Source organism: Bactrocera neohumeralis, chromosome 4 (genome assembly GCF_024586455.1).
Source record: "Bactrocera neohumeralis isolate Rockhampton chromosome 4, APGP_CSIRO_Bneo_wtdbg2-racon-allhic-juicebox.fasta_v2, whole genome shotgun sequence".
Classification (NCBI taxonomy): domain Eukaryota; kingdom Metazoa; phylum Arthropoda; class Insecta; order Diptera; family Tephritidae; genus Bactrocera; species Bactrocera neohumeralis.
Window position 1 is genome coordinate 287104 of NC_065921.1, and position 16591 is coordinate 303694.

General features: G+C 36.1%; 3 protein-coding genes and 1 long non-coding RNA gene across 8 annotated transcripts; 2 read left to right on the top strand and 2 right to left on the bottom strand.

Annotated features, from left to right (window-relative positions):
* The first annotated feature begins 889 nt into the window (after positions 1 to 889).
* On the top strand, positions 890 to 3995 carry LOC126756522 (ribonucleoside-diphosphate reductase subunit M2). Of its 2 annotated transcripts, XR_007666598.1 has the most exons (5): positions 890 to 1096; positions 1213 to 1440; positions 2070 to 2798; positions 2861 to 3136; positions 3300 to 3995. XR_007666598.1 is itself a non-coding variant. In XM_050469635.1 (4 exons), exons 1-4 carry the CDS (start codon positions 1040 to 1042, stop codon positions 3011 to 3013), a joined length of 1167 nt encoding a protein of 388 aa, XP_050325592.1. In that variant the 5' UTR covers positions 890 to 1039; the 3' UTR covers positions 3014 to 3995. The 2 variants fall into 2 exon arrangements, 1 of the variants encoding a protein (XP_050325592.1); XM_050469635.1 differs by having other exon boundaries at positions 2861 to 3995.
* Positions 3996 to 11132: 7137 nt separating this feature from the next.
* LOC126757130 (5'-AMP-activated protein kinase subunit beta-1) lies at positions 11133 to 13491 on the bottom strand. Its single transcript, XM_050470776.1, has 3 exons — positions 12500 to 13491; positions 11670 to 11900; positions 11133 to 11596 (listed from the first exon to the last, which is right to left on the bottom strand). Exons 1-3 carry the CDS (start codon positions 13142 to 13144, stop codon positions 11450 to 11452), a joined length of 1023 nt encoding a protein of 340 aa, XP_050326733.1. The 5' UTR covers positions 13145 to 13491; the 3' UTR covers positions 11133 to 11449.
* A 93-nt stretch (positions 13492 to 13584) lies between these two features.
* LOC126757129 (cytoplasmic tRNA 2-thiolation protein 1) lies at positions 13585 to 15847 on the top strand. Of its 4 annotated transcripts, none has more exons than XM_050470773.1 (3): positions 13585 to 13657; positions 14718 to 14773; positions 14836 to 15847. In XM_050470773.1, the coding sequence occupies exons 2-3, from the start codon at positions 14726 to 14728 to the stop codon at positions 15817 to 15819; spliced, it is 1032 nt and encodes a 343-aa protein (XP_050326730.1). In that variant the 5' UTR covers positions 13585 to 13657; positions 14718 to 14725; the 3' UTR covers positions 15820 to 15847. The 4 variants fall into 4 exon arrangements, with proteins under 4 accessions (XP_050326730.1, XP_050326731.1, XP_050326728.1 ...); XM_050470774.1 differs by lacking the exon at positions 13585 to 13657 and adding an exon at positions 14002 to 14020; XM_050470771.1 differs by lacking the exon at positions 13585 to 13657 and adding an exon at positions 14329 to 14592.
* LOC126757132 (uncharacterized) lies at positions 13887 to 14329 on the bottom strand. Its single transcript, XR_007666695.1, has 2 exons — positions 14115 to 14329; positions 13887 to 14043 (listed from the first exon to the last, which is right to left on the bottom strand). It is a non-coding gene; the product is annotated as an uncharacterized LOC126757132 (long non-coding RNA).
* Positions 15848 to 16591: the final 744 nt, after the last annotated feature.

The following is a 16591-nucleotide window of genomic DNA, read 5'->3' on the forward strand; positions in this document are numbered from 1 at the left end:
AATGGAGAAAAATTAGTTTCATTTTTGTGACACAAGTTCGAACAATCGGGAAATTTTTCAACATTGCAACATTGAAAAACACGAAGTTAATCGATGCAGTAAAAAGAGAAAAATATTATTTATAAAGCTGAATGTAACAAGAAAAAGTGAAACGAATATAATACAATGAAAACAAAATGGCACCTATACGATTAACAGAGTTGATTGTTAAGTGAAATATCAAATTTTGCACAACACGTTCAGTAATAATACAGGGATTTCTAAACAAGAAAATTAATTTTTATTAAATGTTTTCCAAAATGAATGTTTCTCCTATTTAAAAAAGGCAATTTAGAATAAGGTGTTGATATATATATCCTCATATTTTATAATAAACAAAATATATAAATTTCAGCATTTGTTCGTTATACAAATTTCTGAAGATTTCGATAAGTATGTAAAATATTAATATTCCAAAATTACTAACATATAGAGCACATAAAGAGGGTTAATAAAATATCATAATTCAGAACTTTTGAATTTTAATAACATGTGCCTTTGTCGTATATATTAGCAGAAATAAAAACGTAAAATTTGTATGTAATTACTAAATATGTAAAAACAATGACCATCAAATTTCTAAACTTTGAATTTGCAGTACGAAAGCGTATTACAACATTTGTAATTTCTTACCTATAAAAATAGTACAGTTTTAAATGAATTTTTTGTGGAGACTTTACAATTTCATATACATACGTTCTCTGATCTGGATATTTTCACCTCTACACCGCACATGACAATTCGCCTTTTTATTCACCTTCTCCCTCATACATTCGTAAACAAGTACAGTGGACAACAACAAAGTATTTCCCGCCGAAACGTGCGGTCGACTGCAACCTTTGTGGAATCCCCTATAAGAGGAGGTAGGCAATGGGTTTCGCTTCAAATAGTTTTCTGACGTCGAGTAAATTGTGTTAATGGTATAGTCGGACTGTGTTTTACAATTAAAAGAATTTTACAAGTGTATTATATTAGTCATTACCACATTATTAAATATAAAATGGAATTCTCTGGTAAAGAAAACATCACAGAAAATCTGGAAAAATTTTCACTGAAGGTAAGAGAATTTTTGGCTGTTTTAGTACAGATTGGCGGTTTTGTCAATTCAATAAGTGCAACTATAATAATATGTTTTTTTTTATTTTGTATTCATTTCTAATTGTTTATTTACAGAGCCCTAGAAAAATTTTGACAGACGTGAATAATATTCGTAAAATGTCGATCGGTGATGAGAATTTAGCTTCCAAACAGCAGGATTCAACATCAGTTGAAAAAGTAACAATAGCTAATAAACCTGCAGCACCATTTGACCCATCAATTGAACCATTACTGAAAGAAAATCCACGTCGTTTCGTAATCATGCCAATTGAGTATCCCGATATATGGCAAATGTACAAAAAGGTATGTACATATGTAATTTAAATCTAGGATAGCGTATAGATAAATTTATGTTAAATAAAATACGTATGTATGTGTATAATTCGATGTAGATTTTTTAATCGGCTTTGACGTCGACGTGATGAGCATGTTTAAACATGTCCATTTTCAAGAGAAAGGTGCAGTTTTGCAGCATTCTTATTTGAGACAATGAGGGGGGAGCAATTTTCATTATTAACAAATACTTATACATGATATGATTCATAACTTTAACTTATGGTATACTAAACCATATCTAGCACGTATAATTTGGCGCGCAAAGCATATGTGTTGGCGCAAAATAATTCCCGCTCGCGCGTTTATTGTTTGATAAGTACTTAACTCAATTTGTTTTTTTTTACGAAATTTATGTAAATCTATTTTTATTGCGAAAAGTTGTATGCTACGAAAACTTTATAATAAGTTCGGAAGGAAGATAAAAAAACTTCAGTTTTACATAAAGCTCTTTTTTATTACCTTTTATACTTATTTTGAATTTTATCTGAAACTGTGTTGTAATTCTAATCGTTATAATATAAGCTAGTGCTCACCAACTTATTTACATGTATTTGTTTATTCAAACTTATTTTTTTGGCCATATTTATATATTGCAGGCAGAAGCATCGTTCTGGACAGTAGGGGAAGTAGATCTTTCTAAAGATATGGATGATTGGGCACGTCTAACTGATAATGAACGACATTTTATTTCACACGTGTTAGCCTTTTTCGCCGCATCTGATGGTATTGTGAATGAAAATGTAGTTGAACGCTTCTGCCAGGAAGTCCAAGTGACAGAGGCACGTTGCTTCTATGGATTTCAAATTGCGATGGAGAATGTGCATTCTGAAATGTATAGCATATTAATTGATACATATATTAAGGACTCGAAACAAAGGAATTACTTATTCAATGCTATAGAGACAATGCCTGCCGTAAAGCGTAAGGCAGATTGGGCGCTTGCTTGGATTTCCTCGAAGTCGGCCAACTTTGGTGAACGTGTAATTGCATTTGCTGCCGTTGAAGGTATTTTCTTCAGTGGCAGTTTTGCTTCGATCTTCTGGCTTAAGAAACGTGGTTTAATGCCAGGCTTGACATTTTCCAATGAACTAATTTCACGAGATGAGGGACTTCATTGTGACTTCGCATGTTTGATGTTCCAACATTTAATACAAAAACCAAGTAATGAGCGAATTGTTGAAATAATTTCTGAAGCTGTTAAAATTGAGCAGGAATTCTTAACTGACGCTTTGCCGGTGAATTTAATCGGTATGAATTGCAAACTAATGTCCGATTATATCGAATTTGTGGCTGATCGTTTGCTTGTCGAGCTAGGAGTGGGAAAAGTAATATTAAACCCATTCATTGAAGTAGGTAGTCTTGATAATTTTTTTGATAATCTTTTCAGATCTACAACACACCGAACCCTTTCAGTTTCATGGAACTTATTTCATTAGACGGAAAAACGAACTTCTTTGAAAAGAAAGTGGGTGAATACCAGAAATTTGGCGTAACTGCTAGTCGTATGGATCATGTTTTTACGTTAGATGCTGATTTCTAAAGACGACTTGTATAACTATATATAACTATATAAACTATAAGATATCGCTTTTATAAAAAAAATATTTTTTACCATAAGATAAGATAAGATAAAATTGATAAATGAGGAATAAAAGCCTTAACAGTAAGTAAAACAAATCACAAAAAAATTCATTGTTTAACTAATTTCAATAAATTATAAATATATGAAAAAATTATGAGATATTTCGGCGGCCAAAACTTTGTAGTGTAACAAATTAAACCCGAAATTTCGACAAAAAGGTACATATATTTTTTTTTACTTTTAGTATTGAAGCACAGCGTGGTGGCATTGAGTCAACATGTTTTTGGCATCTTTCGCTGGAAATACGACTCCTATACGTTTTTCACAGCCTCCCATAGTTGCGTGGGCGTGGTCGATGTCGACTTACATCGAGTTACTGTCTCCTTGTCATCAGTCCACAAATTTTCTATGCGGTTGATGTCAGTGTACTCTAGACATTGTGGGTGAGCAACTAAGAATATTTTGGACTCCGACATAAGTTTTCTAAATGAATAAAAGTAAAATTTTAACATTAAAACTGAAAACTTCAATTAAATAAATGAATTTCACCGTTATTGTCAAATTTTCACAAAAAATTTCAGATACTTTTAATTTTTCAAACACTTTCACGCACTACTAAGATTTTGACTGACCGAAAAGGTTGTGCAAATAAAGAGTCCCGCAATTGTAACAAAACCAACAAGCCAAGCAAAACAAGTTATTCATGTTTTCATGTCAACAGCTGAAGCTAACTGATTTTGAAATGTATCCCAACAAAATGTTGTAATAAAAAAGTATTCACAGATACTAAATGAATGCCTAGCACTACTAAGAATTTGACTGTACATATAAACACATAGAGACTAAAATAGATTGTAATAAATAGACTAAGCTATAAAAATAAAATCTAAAGAAATTATTTGTAAATAAAGCCCCTATAATGGTTTTCAAATCAATTGAATTTTAAATGAGTTTTGAAATCAAATCTATTCCACAAAACAGTTTTTACGCTTATCTGCTACCAAGTGCATGTTCATGTTATTTAAAATATAACTATTAATATCGTAAGTTACGCCATCCCAACGTTAAATTAAATTTTCCGAGTTGCGTTTTTGGCTCTAGTTTGTGGAAATGTTCCTTCATCTCATTTAGTAAAGGACAAAATTCTTCCCTATGGAAACAAAAAAACGTATGTGTATACAAAAAGACCTTTTTAAAAAGCAATTAAATGTCAATAAAATTTTGACTTATTTGGCGTTAGAAGTTCCAATGAATTTGAGTGATCACAAAGACTTTTCGTATGCGCACTTCATCAGTTTTAGTCTTAACACTGTAAAATAACTCAAACCTAATGTCCACTCGGGTCGGGTTTAGTATCGCGCCGGTTAATGTTGGTTCACTGTACCTAAACGAAAGAACCAAATTGAAAATTTACACACATGTATGCTTAAATTATCGAACTTTATTTTAAAACATATTTTATAAAAATCGGTTCACAAATTCACTTTGGGAAATGTTTAGTATCGCGCCGGTTAAGTATCGTTTATGGAGAAAAACAGGGGGGCTACCCCCCCTCACGCCCCCTTATTGGAAAGAGGAAGGATCGAACTTTTTAATAAACCCACCCTTGACCCCTAGAGCCCCTATAGACCTGTAGGGAGCCCTTTGAAAATGACCAAAAATCAGTGTTTTTGCTCAATTTTCCATAAAAACTGAAACCAATACAACCCAGCCAACATTTTTGTAAGTTCTAATTAGAAGAGCGAGCATTGAGACGGTTGTGTTATATTATAAAAATAAAGTACCTACATTTTTAAAATAATATTTTTTCAAAAAATTATTATTTAGTTTAATATTGTTAATTTACAGAAAAATTATGCAAATTGGTTTGGGAATAAGCGAAATCTTAAATATTATTGCTCATTTTAAATGTATTGTTTTAATTGGTATATAAAATGTATGCCACAATTATGACATAGTAGTCCAAAAATATGAATTCTTATTTTTCCCAGAAATACGTTTGTAAAAAAAGGATCTTTTTCTTATTATCTTATTTTTCCCAGAAATATACATTTGTAAAAAAAAAGGATCTTTATCCTTTGTTATTATTTCATTTTTCCCAGAAATACATTTGTAAACAAAAGGATCTTTATCCTTTTTTTATTTTCCACATAAAAGATTTAAACAGTTCAAGGGCTCAAAACATGGGCTACATCAGCTACCTACCCAAATGCTACCTTCGCAAATGATAAAATAAATTTTTCAAGAGCTCAAAGCATGCGCTACATCAGCTCGAACCTACCTACCCTACGCCTTTGCGCAAATGATTATCTTATGATAACAAATGCAAACATACAGATTTGGCAATGGCAATAGCAATAGATTTGACAGTTTGCAAGACATAGATTTTATCCTGTCGAGATGCCCCGTTACGCTGCAGTTACATATGAGGAACTCGCTTTCAAGTCGACAACACCAAAATGTAGTAATCAATTCATGTATTTACATATTTATATTAACCCGTCTAATTTTTTCCTCGATGTCAAACTGTGCTACACGCGACATACTTTTTCCCATTCCTCTCGTTGCGATTTGTTAGTTGGACCACAAAACATTGGTATATTGCTTCCATGAGTTGTTTTGCACAAGCAGAAAGGTGTTGGAATTATCTTTTATATATTTAAATAAAATTAATTTCACCAGTCTTCTTTATGTGAAATTCTATATCTCAGGATATACCTCACCAATTTCAAATTCGGTACACAGGGTTATATTGACATGTCCATCTTACACTGCGGAAATGGTTACAATCGAACTAACCAAGCTTATTTTTCAAATAACAAAAAAAAAAATATTTTGACAGATTCATTGTTTTTATAGTATATAAGTCAAGTGGCAATGAATATAACTTTCCAAAAATAATGTCCTTAAGGTATGCCATCTCTAGTTCAAATATTTCCAGAATTAAGCTGCAACTTTTTAAGAGTCCAGAAAGGTAATACATATGTGAACCTCAGTTTCTTTGGTTAACATTTTACCGAAAACATGAGTCAACCTGTAAGATACTATATTTGTTTTAAATTCAGACGAAATCTGTTTATGCCAATAGTGTCCTCATATACTAAGTATAAAAATTTTCGTACTTCCGGCTGACTTATACCGAATATACAGTATCCGTCAATTTGTGAGTTATCTAAATGAAATTCACAGAGCTTATATTTCTAATAACAATAGGGGTTTGTTGTTAATCTGGTAGTTCGTTACTCGGTAAAACGATAATCTGTTAATTTTACAAAATCAAAACCCACGTAAAAAACTACTGAGTAACGACTAACGAATTAAAAAAGCTGGTCTGAATACCCCTATTATGTCAATGTACTTTAAATAGATTAAGTCGGATATATACTTTTCCTCATATACTTAATATTAAGATTCAAACCGGTTGGGTTTATCTATCTATCTATCTATGTTGGGTTTCAATAGATGTCGTTGCAGTCGTATATCTCCAGCGTTACCAATCACATTGTGTCATACCTTATAGTGTTGGAAAGGTGAGATTTTAAGTTTCATTTAACCATAAATAAAAAAAAGTTAAAATAATGAAGACATTTGCTATATTTTGAAATTTTTGTATAAAAAGGGAAGAATGCCACGGAAGTACCCAATGAAATTTGTAAAACTTACGGAGACGATGCTGTATTAGCTCGTGTAGCACAAGAATGGTTCTCTTGCTTCCGTTCCGGAAATTTCGAGGTGAAAGATGTACCTCGCTGGTCGACCTATCGTTGAAAAAGTAGAGTAGTAGTATTATGGAAAAGATTGACCAGGACCGTCACATAAGCAGCCATCACATCGCTAAGGTACTCAACACTCATCGTCAAACGGTTTTGAACCATTTAAAAAAGCGTGGCTACAAAAAGAAGCTCAATGTTTGGGTACCACATGAATTGTCTGTGAAAAGTTTATTGTACCGAATTAACATCTACGATTCTTTGCTGAAATGAAATGAAATCGAATCATTTCTCAAGCAAATGGTAACAGGAGACGAAAATGGATCAAATACGACAATAATGTTTGAAAAGGAATCACACTATGAGCTGCTCCAGCCTGATCGAACGATTAATTCTACATTTTACTGTTAACAACAGATGCGGTTGAAGCAAGTAATCGAGAAAAACGGCCAGAAGTGATCAACAGAAAAGGCTTCGGCTTCCATCAGGACAACCCTAGACTACCCACATCCTTAATGACTTGGCAAAAACGCGGAGAGATTGGCTGGGAATTTTAATGCACTCACCATACAGCCCTAACCTTGCACCATCGGACTATCATTTGTTTCGGTCAATGCAGAACTCTCTTAATAGAGTAAAGATGGCTTCAAGAGAAGCTTGTGAAAATTACTAGTCGCGGTATTTCGCCAAGAAACCAGAAAAGTTTTACAGTGATGGAATAATGTCTAGCGGAATAACGGTAAAAAGTGGTTGTTGTTGTTGTTTTAACGGAAATCTAATCCCCGTTGGGATGGTAAATGTCATTTGTGTTGTCGTCGATGTCATCTAACGGTAGGCCCAAGAAACGTGCTGTTTCGACGGGGTCGGACCAAAGGGAGAAGGGTGTTAGATGGGTGGGGTTTGTGGGGCATGCAAAGAGGTGGTCAGTATCATGCGGAGACTCGTTGCATGCAGGACATACGTCGGGTATGTCAGGGTCTATTCTGGATAAGTAGGAGTTTAACCTGCTACAGTATCCAGAACGAAGTTGTGCAAGGGTCACACGCGTTTCTCGCGGCAGCTGGAGCTCTTCGTCTGCGATGGGTGGTGGTTTAACTCCAAGAACGCCATTCACGGGAAGGGAGTCGGTGAAGGTGTTAATGGCTCCGCTGTGAATGGCGGTCAGTACCTGTCTGAAGTTAGTTGCGTCCGAAGTCTGGTCGGCGTACTGTACGACGTTGTCGACGTAATCCAGGAATGACCTTTTGATGCTCCTAGGAGGCGGTTCCGCTCCAAGCAGATGACTGCAGGGGTGATTTCTGCGAAAGCATCCCAGCATCAGCACATCGTTTAGCTTTGTCTACCGAAGGGTGCAGTGTAAATTGCCGGCTAAAATAGCTCGCGCACTTCTTCGGGTCCGAAGAGGCATGACCATTGAATTGAACTTCAACTCGGTCGTCTTGTCTCTTCGGGTTAGACAGAGCTTTGACAGTAGCCCAAAGCTTACTCACTCCGGTGGAGAGGTTACAGGACTTCAGGTGCTCTATCCATTTCGTCCGCTTATGTTGGTTTACCATTCGCCGAATCTTCAAATTGAGATCCCTTATTCGGGGATCCCCGGGATCGGCATGGCGTAAGGTGTCGCGCTCATTAGCTAAAACGGCTGCTTCGGCTGGGAAGTTGGGGCGGATTTCCGCGATTCTTCCAGCCGGGATGAAGCGAGCGGTAGCTGCTGCGATCACCTTGCGGAATTGACGTTCGCCAACGCATACGTCCATAGGAATAGGTAGAGCTTTGAAGGTGCTCTCAGTAAATTCTGTGAAGCCGACCCAATTAGCTTTGTTAAAGTTAAAATAGGTGCGGTTGTCCACAGAAACAAAATCGGGAGGCTTCTCGATCGAGATAATTATGGGCAGATGATCCGATGCGAGAGTTAGCATAGGTCGCCAGGTTATGCTGTTTATCAGACCACCGCTAGCAATGGTAATATCAGGCGAGCTATTACAGGTGCCCATAACTCTGGTGGGGGCTTCGTCATTCATTGTGCAGAATGTCGAATCGTCAATCTGTTCCGCCAGCTCCATCCCCCTACGATCATTTGACAGGCAGGAATGCCAAAGATCGTGGTGCGCGTTAAAGTCGCCTAGTACCAAACGGTTTTCACCACGAAGTAGCGCACCTATATTCGGGTGATATCCTGTTGGGCAACATGTAACTGGAGGGATGTATATATTAAATATTTCGAGCTCGACATCGCCTGACCGGATAGCTATGCCCTGACATTCTAGGGTAGTATCCCTGGGGTCGATGTCTACATCGATTAGACGATACTGCACGGTGTTGTGCAATATGAAAGCTAGGCCACCACCATTATCTCGCTCGCGATCTTTACGTATAACGTTGAAACCTGCACAACTCAGAAGATCTGAGCGGCTGTTTAACTTGGTTTCTTGGACCGCAGCTATCGATAGACGTTCCCGATTCATAAGTGCAACTATCTCCTCGATCTTACTCTGGAGTCCGTTGCAGTTAAATTGAAGTAGCCGAGTTTGTCGCGGGTGTCCGTGGGTGATCCTGGGGTGAGGGGGTGACGTGTGGGTGGAAGTTGTTGCAGCCGTAGTACCCGCAGGGGCGGTTGTCGCGCTGGGGTGTTAATAGGCGACGCCACTGTTGTGAGTTGCGGGGGCAGACTCCTGCAGCATGGGACAACGTATGAGTCACTCCACTCACGTGTGGTGCGCAGGCCGGAACACGCCGAAAAGTGACACCAGCCAGTACAAGAGTTGCACTTGACGGATGCCACGTTCCGACGTATGACGGTCTGACACACGGAACAGACAGTGCGAGGGACCAAGAGCTGCTGGTTGGTTCTCGCACGAGGATTGGAGCGGGATGAAGGTTGGGGGGGGGGGACAAGTCAGAGGGGGAGCTATGTTGCCTGATTGAGCTCCTAGGGACCGTAGAGGTCCTCTGTTGGCCACTCGGATTTGGTGGCGGAGCGGCGCGCGAACTATGTGCGGATTGCACAGCCGTAGAGGCTTGGGTCGCAGTATTGCGCAGGCAACATGGGGCCACGTAACGCGTGGTCCACTCCCTATGTGTCTTAAGGCCTGAACAGGTCTTAAGATGGCTCCATCCATTGCATGTGTTGCACCTGACCGAGGTGGAGTTTGGATGGAGCCGTTTTGCGCATACGCAGCAGAAAAATTCCTCCGGGCCCGGGTTGGACTCAATGCCAGCGCGAGTCAGGAGGATACGGAGCAACCCTGCTGCAAGGCATTGCTCTAGTAACGACAAACACAAATTAACACTTACCGATCCAAACGGGGTTAGATCGCCGAAAGAACAGACCTTGGTCGGATGAAATCCGAGTCAATTCCGGTGCGTAGAACCGGCTGTCGTGGGAATTGGTGGTCGACCAAAATGGTACATATTTGATTCATTAAAGTTCATTATAAATATAAAAAAAATCGATCAATTGTTTGATTTCTGCAAAATTTAAACCTTCAAACATCGTTACAATTCTACACCTGCATCCATTTCATGTTCCTTGTGAAACAACATTCAGCAATGACATAGTTAATTCATTGTACTAAAGACCTCTCCATTTAAATTAATCATAATTGATGAAATACCGATCAGCTCTGCTTGTTCAAGATCAAAATAGGCAGCCCCATGCTTGATGAATTAAAGCCACTCTCACCTGTTGGATATTCTCTTCTAATCCCAATGATGCATTCAGCACTTTAGTTGGTTCCCATTTGTGAGAGTTATTCAAATACTTTGAATTAACTGAAACAATGAGTCAAAGGGAGGATCAGGACTTTGCTATTGCATTAAACCATTTGGCATCTGTACTATGACAAATGATGAAATATCATTAATTGAAGCTCGAGTAGTTAATTCCGAGGAAGTTATCAATTATACATTTATTTTGGTCTAATGAAGAGACAAATAAGTTCAACACCCTTAAGCTCAGTCGACTATTCTTTCAACTGCTAAAGACTCAGTTAAAGGAATAAGAACGGAACATTTCGAGTACCGGACCCCGTACATAGCACCTATGCCTAGAAGATTAAAATACGTTAGGACATGTTCATAATATTCCACTCTACTTTATCCTTCGATTCACATACATATTCAAATGTATGTATACTTATCTATGTATGTACATGTTTGAATGGAACTGTATTTTACAACATTATATAAATATTTATACTACTAGATAAATGCCTTCACCCTACCAATAATAACAAATTTCTGCAAATACTTATGATAGTATTGCAAAATTAAAAATGAATACTCCTGATAGAACTGTTGATATTTTGGAAATTGGTTTGGTTACTCTTATGGACGTGTAGGCTCTACTCAACGGAAATAAAATGCAGTTATATTTATTGTAACAATTTAAAATATATTATGATAGAATTTAACCATCGAAATACAGTATAAAGTAGGACAGAGCTACTATAATAGTTTAAACAATGTATGCATACCTTTGACTAAGACAAACTCATACAAGATGATAGGACCAGAACAAAAACAAATTAAAAATACAAATACCTAGCAAGAGCACCAATTTGACAAAATCGGTCGTTTTGTTGTGATCATCCTTTATGAATTCCCCTTTCCTTTGGCAAATATTGTCCCAATACTTACTCCTACAAACATAATTTGATTATGTAACCACTATGTAAATAATATTTTAAATGGGCTTATAAAGTAAAGTGGTAACATATTTTTTTCGATAACGATGCGTTGCGCTCAATACCATAACGCCATCCTTTATAGATAATGCATAAAGATGATTAAGCATAACATGATTAGGTTCTGGAAGCAAGGTCGGCTCACACTGAAATATTTGTAATTAGTGCTTGTAATTTTCATTTACATACATGTGATTTATACAGATGATGTATGCTTACCGAGAGCGGTGTGTCTTTGTTGAGTATTACTTGGAGCAGATGCGGGGGCAAAACGGGGGGTCCAGAAACTTTTTCCCATGGTTTAGGCTGCGGAACTTCTTGCGAATACTCTTTTTCTGCGTAGTTTGGGGCATTTTCACTATCTTTAGCAAGAGCCTGAAACACTTCGAAATCAGACTGACGTACTGAAACTAAATTATTCTTAATGCCGTCATCATTTTCGATACTTTTCTGAAAATTTTAAGAAATTGTTTTTATTTTTGAAGCTTTGTGCTATGGTACAGGAATAACAGAATTTTAAGAGATCTTATTGTATTGCATTAAGAGAAATATATACTTATGTGTATTCTATTATAACTGGCCAAAACTTACAAACATATGTATGTACATATATGGTTTTCAGAACAGAAACGTGAAAATTTTAAAATATTCACAGGGACATTTTGAAGATAATGTAAATCACTACATTGAGTATAAATTAATAAACACATACACATAAACTTATTTTTCATTGTTAACTTTGAACTTCAATAAATGTGGGAATTACTTATATAGCTCTATTAATCAGTGTTTTGCAGCCTTAACTCTTCACCATTGGCATGCGTATAAAAGTAACATTAAAATTGTACAAAATCACTTCATTTTTACTGCGTCTTAATCACGTCAACACATCTAGTTATACGTTTATGTATGTATTTATACATATATATATATACATATATGCATGTGTGCGACAAGGCCATTCACGAGATTATCAATTGTATGGTATATTGATTTATCACAATGCAAAAATAATGTAGACTGATTCTAATATTTTAAATTATGCGTACCAATTTGGGATCATGCTTCCATTCTCCATCTACACAAAACTTGTATTGATGATCGCCCTCTGGAAGGTCAATAATAGCCACGAAATTACCATGGCTACGTGCCATAGGTATTGGCTTCCATTTTGAAAAGGTGCCTGAAATCATCACATTTTTACCACCACCATCCCAACGCAATACGGTTGGCAAACCCGAATTTCTAGGTAGCTCTATTATGGAGCTTTCATCTTTGTCGTCATTAAAATCAGTAGTTGCATCTTTTATAGACATTATGCTGCCGGAATTACTATGAAGCAGGGTAGTACTGCCTTCGGAAACAGTATTAGCGCGTTTACGAGGGGTGGGTGTGGTGTTTGCTTCTATAGCAGCTCTGCTACCGACGGGCTTCGTGTAATATGGTTGATCTTCGTCTTCTTGCGAGGAACCACCGAGCAAGACTGAGCGTGCGTTCTTGTCAATTGCTACGTCTTTATCGAAAGTAAAGGTTTGAACACCACTGCCACCGATGTCACCCACTACACTCATCCCAGGTGTTGCTGAAATCGAATCACCACGTCCAGACATTTCTCGAAATGGAGAGTTTGGTGTTGAAAGGTCACTTGACTTATGTCGTTCACGGCTCATACTGGTACTGCCTGCATTGCCCATAACTGGTATCACTTGGTTAAATGAAGTTTCGCGATATGATAAAAAAAATAATTCGCAATTATGCACAACCTTAATTATTTCTTTTCTAAATTATTAATTAACTTGCACGCAAAATATTTTGGCACGTATAGTCTTAGTCTTCTTAATTAGCAGTTTGTAGTTTATTTTTGAGTTCGATTTAATAAAATGCGACTGCACATTTAATGATTTGCAAATAAACGATGTAAATTTCGTTAGGTTCCATAAATAAATAAATAAATATACATATGTATATATGTATATCTTTATGTAAGAATTTGGTACGAAAATAAAAATATTGTTTTGACTCGTACAAAATAAGGTGAAAAACGAACATGCAGCACGAATAGTTTAGTCGTTTTGTTTTTCTATTGTTTACCTCTGTTAATAGGTTTTTAATATCGACAGGTAATCGATAATAGTATCGCTAGCAATATTACATTGAAGGCTGCATACTGATTTTGTTCAGCGATAATTGTCTAAATTATTTTCATGGTAACTATTTAATATAATAACATATTTCAAAACTTATAGCCCTGACAGACGAGCAAAATTAATACGCCTTAAGTAACGCTAATGTGCATTGAAATTTTATGGTGACAGACGGCAGACTTGTGCATTGAGACAGCGGATTGTGAAATTTATTTATTTACTAAAAAAAAGTTAAATAAAAATGAGCAAAATAAATTATTAATAGAAATTTTGGTATTTTGGAAAATCAATATAAATTTAACGAAAAAAATCGTTTATTATTAACTTCGTTAAAACATTATAGAGTGAAATAAAAAGCAATAATCGATTGTAATGCGGAAAAAGTGTGTGAAAAGTTAAGAATATTGGAAAAATGGATAGCAAACTGTGCGTTGTTTATTTTCTGTCATCTAAAAATATTAAAATTTGTTTTTGTTAATATACTTGCACATAATTTAATTAGCAATACAAAATTGCTTACCTCTGATGCTGTAAACGCAAAGGAGGCGGCAGACTTCAAGTGACATCTCTCAAAAAATAGCAAAAATCGGCCATTTTTGAGCAGTTTTGCTACTCAAATTCGGTAAATTCAGCTAAATGCACGAAATTCTTGTGCATTACAAACTTACATTAACATGGGCCAAATGCGCAAGTAAATGTAAATTAAGTCCGCTATTGCTAATTAGCACTGTCGTCTGTCAGGGCTATTAAATAATCGTGTATTATTCAATAATTATACATGGTCAATGATTATTAGCAATGCGCGGCTTTCATTGGCCAATATTGCTAGAAATATATATATATTGAGCAATCTTAAATTATCTGCTGCGGTAACGCGTTACCAATAAATCTATTGCGTTAAGCTTTCATGTTAAGGGGACTGGGTATTAATTTTACTGTCTTCATAAAAAATATTGTTTCTGATAAGTTTATCGAGATAACTATTGTTTGTGTAAACAGTAAGTAAGAAACATGTGTGAATATTATCTACTTTCAAAACAAACTTGGTAGTAAACTCAGAAAAATCTTTATACATTTCAATGAACAAAAAAATCAGTTTAAAGTAAATTTTCACTTTTTATAGATATAGACATGCCGATTAAATGTAAAACGGAATGTGGCCGAAATGCTGTACTAAAGGTAAGTATCGTCAACAAAAATTGCTTAGAAATTGTGTTTAATTATCTCTATCGTGTATATAGCGCCCAAAAACATCAGACGCCCTATGTAAAGAATGCTTTTTTGCCGCTTTTGAAGCAGAAATTCACTACACTATAATAACTAATAAACTATTTACAAAGGGAGAAAAAGTTGCAGTAGCCGCAAGTGGTGGAAAGGATTCAACAGTTTTAGCTTATGTATTAAAATTACTCAATGATCGCCATGATTATGGTCTTCAATTAATTCTTTTATCCATCGATGAAGGCATAACTGGGTACCGAGATGACAGCCTTGAGACAGTTAAAAAAAATCGCGATGACTATCAAATACCTCTAAAAATTCTTTCTTATGATGAATTGTATGGTTGGACTATGGATCGTATTGTTGGACAAATTGGACGGTCAAATAATTGCACCTTTTGTGGAGTCTTTAGACGACAAGCTTTGGATCGTGGAGCAAAACAGCTTGAAGTAGATAGTATAGCAACTGGACATAATGCCGATGATATTGCAGAAACCGTTTTGATGAATATTTTGCGTGGCGATACCGCTCGTTTAAGACGTTGCACAGATATAAGAACAGGTGGGGGAGAGAACACAATACCTCGCGTCAAACCTCTTAAATATACTTATGAGAAGGAAATTGTTATGTATGCTCATTTTAAAAAATTGGTGTACTTTTCAACCGAATGTGTTTTCGCACCCAACGCATACCGAGGACATGCTCGTGCATACTTAAAAGATTTGGAAAGAGTTCGCCCCTCGGTTATTATGGATATAATACATTCTGGGGAGCAATTACTTTTTAAAGACACTGTTAAAAAACCAGTTCGAGGTATATGTGAACGCTGCGGATTCGTATCATCTCAGCAACCGTGTAAAGCTTGCATTTTATTAGAAGGATTAAATAGAGGACTCCCTAAGTTAGGGATTGGGAAGAAATCTAAAGGAGATCGAATGAGATTGAATCAGGATAAAGAACTCGCTTTAAGGGAACGTGCCAATTTAGTTAAAAATGATTTCTGATATTAAATAAAACAAAACATACTTTTAATTTAGTTTAACCTTATAATTATAACACAAAAACAACTTTTCATCGACAGTTAAATCCGTAAAATCTATTCAGCAGGCAGTGGCGTAGCTACAACTTCGGGCGCCCGGTGGTTGGTGGCTCATGAGGTGGTTCGAACAAAAGTGAATTTTTACGAAATATCTTCGATATTAAGTATAAAGAATTTAGGAACTGGAAGCCACGCAAATTCTGAAGTTCCAAAATTCTCACAATACGGCTTTTGAGGAAATTGATAGTAAATTTGCAAGACATCTTATTAAAAGCCATAGAAAAAACCCATTTTCGCCCTATATCTTGTACACTTTTGACACAATTTGCAGAAATTTTTGCCCGAATTGGAGTTTTTAAATACCATTTTTGAAAATTTGGAGAAATAAAAGTATTTGTTACATTCAAAGCATATGGTAACTGTGAGAGTGACACGTCGCTAGACAAAGCTAGAAAAGTGCATCTTTATGTCTTATCACTATTTTTAAGAAAGATATAAGACAAATTAAAAGACTGAAGAGTATTCGAGAAAAAATTAATATTTTTCATTGTTATTCAGATTATTACATTGTGAGTGTACAACTCTTTATCTTTTATAATACATTTTGTAAACAAATTTGTTGAAGCTGCGCCCGGGGCGACGGCCGCCTTCGGCTCCCCCTAGCTACGCCACTATCTGCAGGCAAGTGATTGTTGTTGTGGCGGCAGTTGAGTCTTTAGGCGGATAATATTAATAAT